This window comes from Apis mellifera, linkage group LG16, assembly GCF_003254395.2.
Source record: "Apis mellifera strain DH4 linkage group LG16, Amel_HAv3.1, whole genome shotgun sequence".
Lineage (NCBI taxonomy): Eukaryota > Metazoa > Arthropoda > Insecta > Hymenoptera > Apidae > Apis > Apis mellifera.
The window spans coordinates 648,431-661,034 of NC_037653.1; the positions used below are offsets into that span (position 1 = coordinate 648,431).

Here is a 12,604-nt window from a genome sequence, read left to right on the forward strand (position 1 = left end):
TATAGACACAAGATCCTCCAAGTATACAATTTTGGTTATATCTGAAAATCATCATATATATGAAAAAATATATATAAATGTAAAAATAATTTTATGTAATAAAAAAAATAACAAATTTGATTCTCACACAATGATTCGTTTTTCTCGTTTCGGCATATGCTTTTACAATATCTTAATCTTTATCGCGCTCCATAAATGTCTTTCACAGTGTACGTTTGTATATGTAGCGAAACGTATATGCGCGTACACACGTTCGCGCATTTTTCTTTTGTCCTCTCGCCTCAGTATTCGGAAACAATAGACATTGTGGCTAAATTAAAATCGCCTCCGGAGTTTTCATATTTCGCTGTTGAACAGAGTCGTGAGCGCACGTGAACGAACTCCCAGTTCTTGCGCCCAGTAGGCCCGAGGCATCTCGTTTCATTTCAGTCCTAACCTTCTCCGAATCAAGCTATCTCAGCAACCTGCCTTGCCAACCCACTGTCACTCTTATTTCTTTTGTATTTTATCATATCCACTTCTCCGCTTCTCCGTTTCTCCTCATTTTTTCGTTTCTCCTCATTTTATTATTATTTCTTCCCGCGTTTCTCCACTTCTCTTTCTTCTTTTCTATATCACGATCTCCCTGGCTTCGAGCAATTAGGTTAAGTAAGTATCCCGTTCGAGTTTCCATCGTCGTTAAATTATGTGCCATAAAACAATAAACGTAAGTCAAGAAACGAGACATGGACTCGCGTGAAACGATTGTCGATGATATTTTTATATGTCGGATTATGTTACGATCTTAAATAATCACATATTCGACTTTTTGACGATTTAAACGCGTATATTTCTACGCGTATAGATTGTAGATGTACGATTAATACAATACCTAAAAGGTGCGTATACATTTGACGGTGAAACTTTCGAGGCTAATTCTCCAGAGTATTTCTCGTAAACAGCCGATATTAATTTTCACTATCTGACAGTAACTTTATTATTAGATGGTCACTTTGAACGCAATGTCCACTTGCGTTGAGGAATACTCTTGAGAACAACTTCTGATAGTTTTACTCTCAAATGTATCCGTGGCGCAACAATTTGAAACAGACTCTCGTGAATATTAATTTCAACAACGGCTAAATAAACAATAATATATAGATTATGAAGAGAATATAGAGAGATTAAGGCACGGTGTTCTCGCACACACGATGACTTGGCTTATGGCTTCACGACTGCAATGTGAGTATTGATTTGCCGCTGTTGCGCTTCACCTCTCTCTCGGTTCTACTCGTTCCCTCCGTCTTCAGAAGGCCCCGCCAGCTGTGCTCTGCTTCTTGTCGTTTTCCCCCATTGTGGATTTCCCTTCCTTCGCATTTCGTTTCGTTTCTTATGTAAATCGTTTATCCTCTCCTTATACCTCACACTTACATTATATTTACACCATATGTATTTACTTACACGATGATTAACGTTTTACTCTACTTTCTCCTTCTCGCGACTCGTCTATATCTTCTGTTTTCTTTTCCTCCTCTCTTGTGTTTACCTTCATTTCCACCCTCGTCAACTGAACATTCCTTTCCTCGACGTTTTTCTTGTTCCTTTTCTCCTCCCCTCTTCTTTTGCTTCCTTTTTTTCATTGTGGATACTACTGTACTGATGTGTGGATACCGCTATTAATTATCATCTCGTCTCGTTCTTCTTTCGTTCTTTTTAATTCATTTCGGTTTAACCATCTTTCGTTATTTTCTTCGAAATTCCTCGCGTATATATTTTTAAAGCTGTTTAAATTGTCTTTCTTTGAACTTGTTTATAAAAAGAATGGATAAAACGAAATGTGGAATTCGAGAACAAATGGCGTAGATATTATTAAAATTCAGAAAAAAGTCGAAGTGGAATTAGAGACGAACGAAAAAGGACGAGGGAGAGGGACAGAAGATAGGTTGAAAAACACATCGTACGAAGTACCAAAGTGTATTTGGCAAGTATCCAAAGGTATAAACCGATAAAATTCTCGCGAGAAATATCATTTTATAGCGTTTTTCGAAACGTTCTTGTATTAACATTTTTGTTATTTGATTATTTCTTATTTCACCGATAATTTTTTACAATTAATAAATATATACTCGCGAAATCGATAAGTTCAAATTTTCTAGAGTTACCATGCGCGCGTATGCGACCTCGTATGCGAGAGAAAGAGGGATTAAAAGAAAGAGGGAAGGGAAGAAAGAGAGAAAGAAAGAAACAGTTTCATTACTTTCGATCCCTAAGAAGGATATTCTTGTAAGAGGGGAAGGTAGAAGACGAAACGGGAATAACCATTGAATTCCTTGAGACGTGAGGGAAACCTAAGACGCACGGAACCTTCGAAGAGGGTTCGACCGACACACCCTACTCGAGTTCTTTCAGAGCAGGGCTGGCCAAAGTTGGAAAAAATAGCAGCTTCCTATTATTCGAAGAGAATCGATGATCGACTTCTATTTTCATTACAGCTAATTTTCTATTCGTTCCTATTTGTTATGTTCATTTATCAACAATGTATCAATTTTATCAACAATTTTATTCTATATATAGATTTATGTTTATGCGAAAATGAATAAGAAATACTTAAGAAAAACGATTTGCGTCTTGCATAAAATATTCTACATAGTATTTCGAAATGTGTAAAAACTAAAATTTTAAAAATTAAATTTGATATATAAAGTTTTGAAATTTTATTTAAAAAGAATATATGAAAATTGAAATATTTCAATATATATTTGAAAATATATTGGAAAATATTTGACAAATATGTTAATTAAGAAGGAATATATTATTGGAAAAATCGATACATTTAAGAATGTATGTATCAAATACAAAATTATAATTTAATTTTTTTTACACATTTTTATTTTTTTTATTATTAATTGTTGTTTATTAACATTATAAGCTGTTTAATCTATATAAGTTACTTGCTTTCAGATTAGTTGTTGATATTCAATTAATAAATATTCACTTAATGAATATTTATATTATATTTATATTATATTTATAGTATTTATTATATTATTATGGAAAAAAAAATTATGGAAAATTTAAATTATTGATATTATTTTTGGAATTGATTAATGCTACTATTGCATAATGTTTTTAATTTTATATTTTTTGTTTTATGATTTCAATGTTTATATATAAAATATGTATTTATATTTATTTTATCGTTTTATTATCGTTTCATTCATATATATAAAATGAAGATATAAAAGTAATATATTAATAATAACTGCCAATAAATAAATATTAATAAATTAATAAATAATTATGTAAATATATTGTAGATATTTATAGAATACATTTAATAGCTAATTATTAATTATTAATTATTAATGTGTTAATTATTTTTTATATATTTAAGAATAATATGTTTTCCTTTAATCTTTATTTAGTATTTGTAAATTAAGTATAATAATTTTATATCATAATATAGAATAAATCGTAATATTTTATATAATATAAATGTTAAATTTAGATATTATATTACTAAAACATGATTTAAGTTTTCAATTTTACAAATAACATCCATCAATATAAAAAAAATTAATTTATTATATTATATAATAATTTATTATTATTTCGAATTTTTATGTCTTTTGTATGTATATGTAAATGTATATGTTTTAAATATTTTATTAATTTATATTAATATTTTCAATAATTTATATTTGATTCAATATTTAATAAATTGTTATAAATTTTTACAATTACTATATATTATATATTTAAAGTAATTAAGTTATTTTAATTAAGTGAAAATAATAAATGAGAACTAATTTCTTTTTTTCTTATTAATATTTTTGAAAATCAAAAATGAAATATTATATTTTTCTTTATTTCATATTAAACATTAACAACACAATGATTAATTGGCTTAAGTATATAAAAATATTTAAAATTTTTCAATGTATGCAATGTATCTGAATTTGCATTCTATGTTTAATAATCGATAAACATGTATCTACATATATTGTATATAAATCTATTTTATATAATATACAATGTACATGATTCTCATTCTTACAACAAAATAGAATTAATTTTAATCATACATATTTACATAATGTATATATAGATAAGAAAATACAAATATAATATTCGAATATTTAACGTATTTTTAATTATCATTATTAATTTTCATAGTAAAAATTCATTAGAAGAATTATACGCTCACTCAAAGCAATATCGAAAACTGATATTACGTCAAAGAAAATTAAATCACACACTTTTATACGTAATCTGCTTAATAAAATCAATTTTCACTATATCGCTATAGGTTATTTCGATCAATTACAAAACGCCTACTATATTTTGTTTATTCATTCTTTAAACAACTATTTTTCATCATTTTAAATAATTAATTAATCACATAATCGATTTTATTAGATTAAATATCCATTGTTATACAGATTTACTTCCAATAGCTAGTCGTTTCTATCCAAGTGTTGTGCATAACCTAATAGTTTCGTTTCACATCGGCTATACTCGGCTATCTTCGCGAGACTTTCCATCCACAAAAATAGACCAACCAATGTCTATCATCCAAGCATGTCTTTTTACTAGAGCACAATCAACGCAAAACCTTTCTTGAACGTATTGCCTATTTATGGTTTTGAACTACATGCGTATATATAGGATCTATTCGCCACTAAAGAAAATATGTTTTTACACATTTCATATTTATTATTTATTACAACTTTTATATTATTTTACATTATTATCAAATTTTGACAAAATTAGGAAGAAACAGTATTTATTTAAATTCATCGTATAAAACATATTAAGATTTTTAATTTTTTTTTAGTTGTTAAAAAAAAAGAAAATTATATATTTATTATAATGGCTTATAAATTCTTTTGAATGTTTTTCGATAAATATATTGTAACGATATAATAATCTTTAATAAAATAAAACAAAATTTTAAAAGAATTAAAAAAAAAAAAATTAAGAAAAATTAAGAATAATAAATAAAAATTTATTTAATAAAGCATAAAAAATTACTTATAAGATTAGATGCAAAAATAAATAAAAAAAATCCTATCAATAACATATACATCTAATAATACATTTGAAATTATTGGAAGATTTAAGATTTTAAATTTTTAAGAATTTTAAGATTAAATTCGAATGATTTTATTATGTTTCAATATCACAAAATATTACATTTTTATTTGAGAAATACAAAGAAATATTTCAAATATAATTTCTCAAATATATACTAGTTTTAAATCTTTCAATAAAATCTAGATCTAATTAATCTGATCAATGGATAATACATTTACAAAAAAGTTTCTTTTCCCAAAATATAAAAAACTCATTCGAAATTTTATCATCATTCACTTACATATGTATACTATAAAAATGCATATCGACTTATATATCGATTGCTTATATACTTCTATATCGACAATTATTTAATAATGTTTACATTATATAAATATTCATCGATTATTCGCGACTATTCAATACATTAATTAAATAGAATTAAATTAAATTAAATTTTATCTTTTAATTTTATTTTTTTTTTTTTTTTTTTTTTAGTAATATAAAATGTATTTCTCGAAAAGAAATATATTTTTTGAGATAAAATTTCTAAGAAAATTTATTATTAAAATATTATTAAAATTTATTATTAAAATATTCATAAAAAATGTACTATATATGTAATTATATGCATGTATGTATTAATTGAAATTAAATTGATAAAATAACAAAGAAAGAATAATAATAATAATAATGTGTTTTACTTAAAATAAGAACATAAATAATAGAAATTGTAATTCTTCATCGATATGTTCAAGTAATTTCTATTACATATTTATTAAAAATCAAATTCATTTTCGATTTCTTCATAGCATGACGTTAATAATTTATTATCATTCCAATTTCGTTTCACGACCTTTGTTTTTAATGAAATCGACTTGTGAACAAAAGATTTATCCTCGATTTTAATTCTTCGAACATTACCATTTATGTCAGTTTCTGCGCTCATTTGTTATCACATGTCCGAGAACAAGACGTCGTAAAAGAAGAAATACATATCTTTAGTTGAACTCATTTTCAGTAAACTATGAACTTATCGATTCGTTGCATTAAATTATATTCATATAATTATTTTATCAATAATTTTTCACATAATACAATTATATTTATACAATATAATATAAATAAATAAAAAATTTTTAATTTTTTTTTTCAATTCGAATTAATGAATAGAAAAATAAAAAAATGTATCCTTATACGATAATATATCAAATTATTTATCTCACTATGATAATAATATTAACAGATAATAAATAATAAATTATATTTTTTTTTTTTAGCTTAAAAAACGATGAAAATAAATGAAACGAGTATTAAAAAAGTGTTAATAGTTTTAGAGATAATGATAAGAGTGAAGAAGATTAAAAAAAAGAATATTCAACTTACCATGTACCATAAGGGCGAAAATTGCTGTCGCGAACAAGTTTCTTAGCCACTCGTTGCGCATTTTTCTTTCGAGTACCCAAAGATTCTGGGGAAGGTCGTGAATCACGAACGAAACCCTTTACAATCTTGGTAACCTGATGTTAACGCATGCTGATCAAAATTGGATGCGAAATTACAGACGAATCCGAAACTTGGATAAATAGAATCAAAACCACAAGAGACACGCACTCTCGATGTCGATGAGGTTAAACCGGTAAGAGCGGCCACTCGCGAGAGGATTCTCCTTTCGAGTTTGGAGCACAAAGTAGCTTTCCAGGCGAGAGGCGTATCTTTCGGCGTGACACTCGCGCGCGCCTCATTTCCATGCCATTACACGTTACCACAAAATACGCGTACGTCTATACGTACAAGGAACGCACACCCACACCCACATTATATCCAATACCCACCCACGCACACGCAGTATATGCCTGTGTGTATTCGTACACAAGTTGTGTATATCACGTATATTCACGATTAATACACGTATATTCGTAGTAACGTGAAATAATGTAACATTAAAGCACTAACCGTCCGGTCGGTCGATCACCAGTAGCCCCATTCTTATCGAACAAAACCGACAATTGCTTTCATACGATGAACTTCTGACATCGCCGAACCACGCGCGCGCGCGCGCGCATGCACACGCAGAGGCGCATACACGTATTAGAAAACGCACATACACGCGTTCGTAAGCACACGTAATACACGAATCACGTAAAAGAAAACGAAATCACGAGTAATGCACTGGATGTCACGTTCTTCTAGTACACTTTCATTCTCTTTCAAAGGGAGATGTAGAGGAAGAAAGGTAAAGATATAAAGGGAAAGAGAGAGAAAGAGAGAAAGAACTATTCTAATTCTTTGATCGATCTGCGCGTCCTCATTGCCACTGATAATACAATCACTGATTTCATATGTTTCGTATTAGGTATCCATTTGCTTTGTCTTGTTTTATTCTCTAATGTTAGCGTACGATCGATTTATTCCGTCTTTTTGAAGAACGGCGTTCCTTTCAAAATCGATCGCTTCGTGACCGACTGTCAAGTTATGCGTCGTTTCTCTATATCTCGAACAATTATCCACACTTGTCATTGTATTTGCCATCTTTAATTTGAAAAGGTTTGCGTTATTTATCAAGAATATGAAAATTATATGCACAATTATAATAATAAAGTATAAAAATTCAATTTTAAACTAATACACTTCTTTAACAAATGATCAATTCACCGCGACGATTCAGTCACAACTGAGGGTGCAGCAATTCTTTTGGAGCACCACGCGGCACTTCGGCTATTTTCGAGTATTCTCGTTCATTTTCGGAACCGCTTCGGTTCTCGGCCTTTGGTTTCTCAGTTGATGCTTCTCGGGAACAGAATACAGTAGATCCCCTTATAGCACGGGTTCATATAACACGGATTCCTGTAACACGGCGAAAAAATTACAACAATAATTATTCGTACAATATAGTACATATTTCTAACAAAACATAATATCAAGTGTATAAAACTTGCATTTTAATATTTTAATATAATTTTTAAGAAAGTTTAAAAAATATATGTCCTTAAAGCCTAGGGTTGAATACACTTTTTTCACTTATGTGCTTTTCTTCCTACTTCTATTTTTTTCTTTTTTTCTCTTTAATATGTATATAGCACAACGGACAACATATGAAAAATGTTTCATGGAAAAAAATTAACCATCCAACCATGACAAAAAACAATGCATCTCAATCTATAGTGCATCTACCTCGAAATAACTCTATTATTGGTCACAAACAATGAATATGGCAATCAATGTCAATAAAATATATTTCAGACAAAATATTATCTTTATTATTTCTGATATAAATTATCAATTAAGTTATATAAAGTCAAATATTTTAAATAAATTAAAAATAAAATTAATATACATATTAATACATATTAATATACATAATTTATATATATATATATATACATAATTTATATATATATATATATATATATATATATATATATATTATATTATATTATATTAATATTTATATAAATTGAATTTTTCAGTAGTTTATATGAAATTCGTTTTTTTTAACCATAATTTCTATCATGAAGAAAAATTTTAAGAACAGAAAATGTATTTTTTTGGAAGAAAAAATTATAATTTTGAATAAATTAAAATCTAATAAGAAAATAACATTGCTGAGAATTTAAAATTAAATGAGGCAATAATTCGAATGATAAAAGAAATAAAAATAAAATAAGAATTAGAATTTCCTCTAAATCTTTAAATAAATTTGCATGTATAAAAGATACTTTAATATATAAAATGAAAAAAATGTTTGATATTATGGATAAAAAATTTTTATTCAAGGAATACAGTTTTGAATAGTCATATGATAAAACAAACAGTATTGAAAATTTATCAGCATATAAAAAAGTTAAAATTCGTTTCTCTTAATAAATCATATGAACACAATTTAAAGCCAGTAAAGTTAATTTAACAGATTTAGGAATTGATTTTTCTTATACAATGTTAAAATTGTGGAAGAAAGCGCATCAATCGATAGAGAAGCAGCCCAGAAATTCTAAAAAAAATTTAGTCAAAATTAGAAGAAAGAAATTATATTGCAGATCAATATAATGTTGACTCATTTGTGTTATATTGAAAAAAAATACCTAAATGCGTTTACATTTCGAAAAATGAAAAATCTGCTTCTAGATTTAACTCTTAAAAATAGGATCACTTTTATGTTCAAACGCATCTGAAGATAACGTTACAAAATCCATGTTAATTGATAAACTATCAGTAATAAAAATTGATAAGGCAACGTTTCATTTTCATTTTCATTGGCATCAAATAGATATTAGTTTTACAATTGCTTTATGTCAGAAATAGAAGATTATTATAAAAAAAGATATCAGTTTCAAAATTTTGTTAATTATAAATAATGCATTAAAATATCAAGAAAATTTGAATTATATTTTTATCAGTATCAATTTTATAATATTAATTGGACCAAAAAATAATAAAAATCTTTAATAAATTTTATTACATAAAATACATTTGAACTAATTTTAGAAAAAATTAATTGTAATATTATACAATTATAGAATGATTTTTCAATTTTAAATTGAAAATTATTTTGTATTTCTGAAGGAATTAAAATTTTCGATTTTGAATATTAGAGAGAAATATGGCCTGAAATTGTTAATAAAGAAAATTGTTTTTTTTATAACATCTATGATAACAGAAATAAATAGTGTAATAAATATTGCTTATACTTTATAGATAGAAGTTAAAAAGAGATTTGTCGATGAAAAAAACGTCATTGAATTAATTGATAACCAAGATTTAGATGAACAAGAACAATAAATACAAATAGCAGAATCGCCAAGCAATGGAGAAAACTTATTACTCAAATTTTCAATAAATCAAAACATTTTATTTTAAAAATGTTGAAGTTATTAAGAATATTTTACGAATAATGATCAATCAAGAGTTCTGACGAATTTAAGAAAAAATTGAAAGATTGTTTAATTTGTGTTGAAGAAAAACAAGATTTAAAAAATAACAATAATAATATTTATAAAAATGCAAAAAAAATACATTTCAAAACATTTAAAATAATAGTGATGAAACAAGTTATGAAATAACACAGTCAACGTTTAAAAGAAGGCGTCGGAATTTAATTATGAATAAATGTCAATAAAAATATAACTACTTATTTTATTTCACATAAGACAAATAAAAATTTTTTAATTTTAATATTTGTTTAGAAAAGAAATAAAAAATATTATATCCTTTCATCTTAAATATTTATTTTATATTTTTTATAGATATGTGTTTTTATATATATAAACTATATTTGTATAGTTTAAGTGACTTATATAACACGGTTTCATATAACATGAAACATATCTATTATAGAAGAATCTATATATATATTTATACTATATGAATACTATCTATTATATACGATATATACATAGAAATATAGATATACGAAAAAAAATTTATAATTTAATATGTATTAAATTATATTTAATGTATTTATTCAATACTTTTTGATAAATTTTATCATAATTCCTAATAATTAATATTTTTTTCTTACAAATTATATATAACATTAATCTTTTCTTATATTATCAAAATTATAATGTTAATTATTATTATTAATTTTTTAATTAATTAATATTATATATTTATTATTAGTATTTATTATATATTTATATTTAATTATTAATAGAAAAAACATATTAAGATGTCTTTGTTTAACAAAAATTTTATATTGAACATATTTGAATATAATATTTAATATCAGATTTGGGCAAATAATATTCAAATAAATTATTTGAAAAATAATCATTAAAATAATATATAATTTTATCTGATTGTTTATTATATGAAATAATCATAGTTTATTCGAATATAATTAACAAATAATTTTTCTCTAGATTATTTCGTTATTTGAATTTTGTTTGAAATTTTTCATTTTATTTGATCAATTATTTTTTCGAATAAATTCTTTAATAATTTTTCTAATTTTATTGTCAATTGTCTGAAATACAAATTTTCATATAATGTCTTATGCATATAAATAATATTATTAAAGAACAAGTAGATATGTAAAAATATACTGCGAAAAAATCGATAAATTATCGAATTTTTTTTAAGATAATTATTAAATATTCCTGTATTCTTAGTTAATTAAATAATTTTATATCTTATGTGAAATTATTTTTTATTTTATTTGGATCAACTCTTTGAAATAAGAAATTATTTTAAAATAATTTATTTGAATAAAGTACAAAATAAAATTACTTTACATATGTTATATTTACATTGTAAAATAAAAATAGTAAAGTATTTGAAATAATTATATCATTATATTTATATTATTATTTATATTTTTATTTAAAATAAAATGTGTTTAATCTAGATTTTTATAAAATTTTATTCAACTATACATACATATATATATGTATAAGTTTATTATTACACTAAGCAAAACTCTTTTTATTAATATTTCTTACGTTTATTGTTATGTGTGATACAATTGATTCACATATGCAACATGTGATAACTTCAATATGATTTATAAATTTATATTACTATATAAACGTTTTGTATAACGATAAATCAAAGCAAATAATTTTCAATAAAAAAAAATACAAGACGTCAATAATTAAAATGTTGACAATATTATAGTTTGTAATGATATTTGTGTATACGTTTATATAGTATACGCCTGTTATACGTTGCAACACGACATTTTTTTCTCATCCACTTGTTGAACATTTGTTAATTCTTGGAATACATTTTTGTCTATAGATTCTTGTTCAGTAGACAAAAAATAGCGTAGAAGATCTAAAACTATTTGATGACGTGGTCTGTTGAAAAACTCGCCTATAATTTCATGAACATTCGTCGAGCAATGTTTACGTAATACATTTCTATAAAAATTTTTAATAAATTATTTGTATTAAATTCAAATATCAATTTATTTTAAAATATAAGTTATATTTGTAAATTATTTATAACACGAAAATTTTACATATTTGTAAAATTTTATTTGTAAAAATTGTAAATAGAGAAGAAATAGTTTACCTCAACAAAATTGAAATTAATCCTTTGATCTCTGGATGATTTTTTAAATACATTTCGTTTCTTCTTATCTCGATAGTTTTTCTCGAATTTAAACTACTTTTCTGATGTTTACTTAAAGCTCCAAGATCGTAATTTAACGTACCACGAGGCGGATCCTTGGGATGAAAGGGACGAAAATTTTTCGGAAATTGATCCATGATCATGTGACATGTACACTGAAAAATAATGGAAAATTAATTTACAAATAAAATCCACGTTTTTCGTATTTATATACAGATTAACGAATGTAATATGTTACTATAAAAAAATTACCATTAAATAAAATAAAATGAAATAGACAAGATAAAATTTTTTCAAATTTTAAAAAAAGAATTTAGTGATTAACATAAAAAGAAATTCAGACAAGATGACGTTTGAAATTTTAAAAGAAGAATTTGATGAAAAGAAAAAATGACATGTTTCTTACATATTAAATTAGTCACTAAGCAACGAAACAAACAAATCTTTTATTTATGCAGATACACTTATTTTTTGT

General features: G+C 24.9%; 2 protein-coding genes across 2 annotated transcripts in view; both read right to left on the minus strand.

Annotated features, from left to right (window-relative positions):
• The window catches only part of LOC412739 (roundabout homolog 2), a 45,156-nt gene extending 38,654 nt beyond the window's left edge, over positions 1–6,502 (minus strand). The window contains exon 1 of the mRNA XM_396192.7: positions 6,442–6,502. Coding sequence (XP_396192.5) covers positions 6,442–6,502 — 61 coding nt within the window. The remainder of the gene's footprint in view (positions 1–6,441) is intronic.
• A 5,166-nt stretch (positions 6,503–11,668) lies between these two features.
• LOC107965672 lies at positions 11,669–12,266 on the minus strand. The gene is made up of 2 exons (XM_016916979.2): positions 12,070–12,266; positions 11,669–11,915 (listed from the first exon to the last, which is right to left on the minus strand). Exons 1-2 carry the CDS (start codon positions 12,264–12,266, stop codon positions 11,714–11,716), a joined length of 399 nt encoding a protein of 132 aa, XP_016772468.2. The 3' UTR covers positions 11,669–11,713.
• Positions 12,267–12,604: the final 338 nt, after the last annotated feature.

Bases quoted from the DNA above. Each gene is read 5' to 3' on its own strand.
- LOC107965672 (XM_016916979.2), bottom strand. From the start codon at position 12,266: ATGGATCAATTTCCGAAAAATTTTCGTCCCTTTCATCCCAAGGATCCG. The intron at 11,916-12,069 runs GTAAACTATTTC...AAATTTTTATAG, and splicing joins TTAATTTCAATTTTGTTGAG to AAATGTATTACGTAAACATT.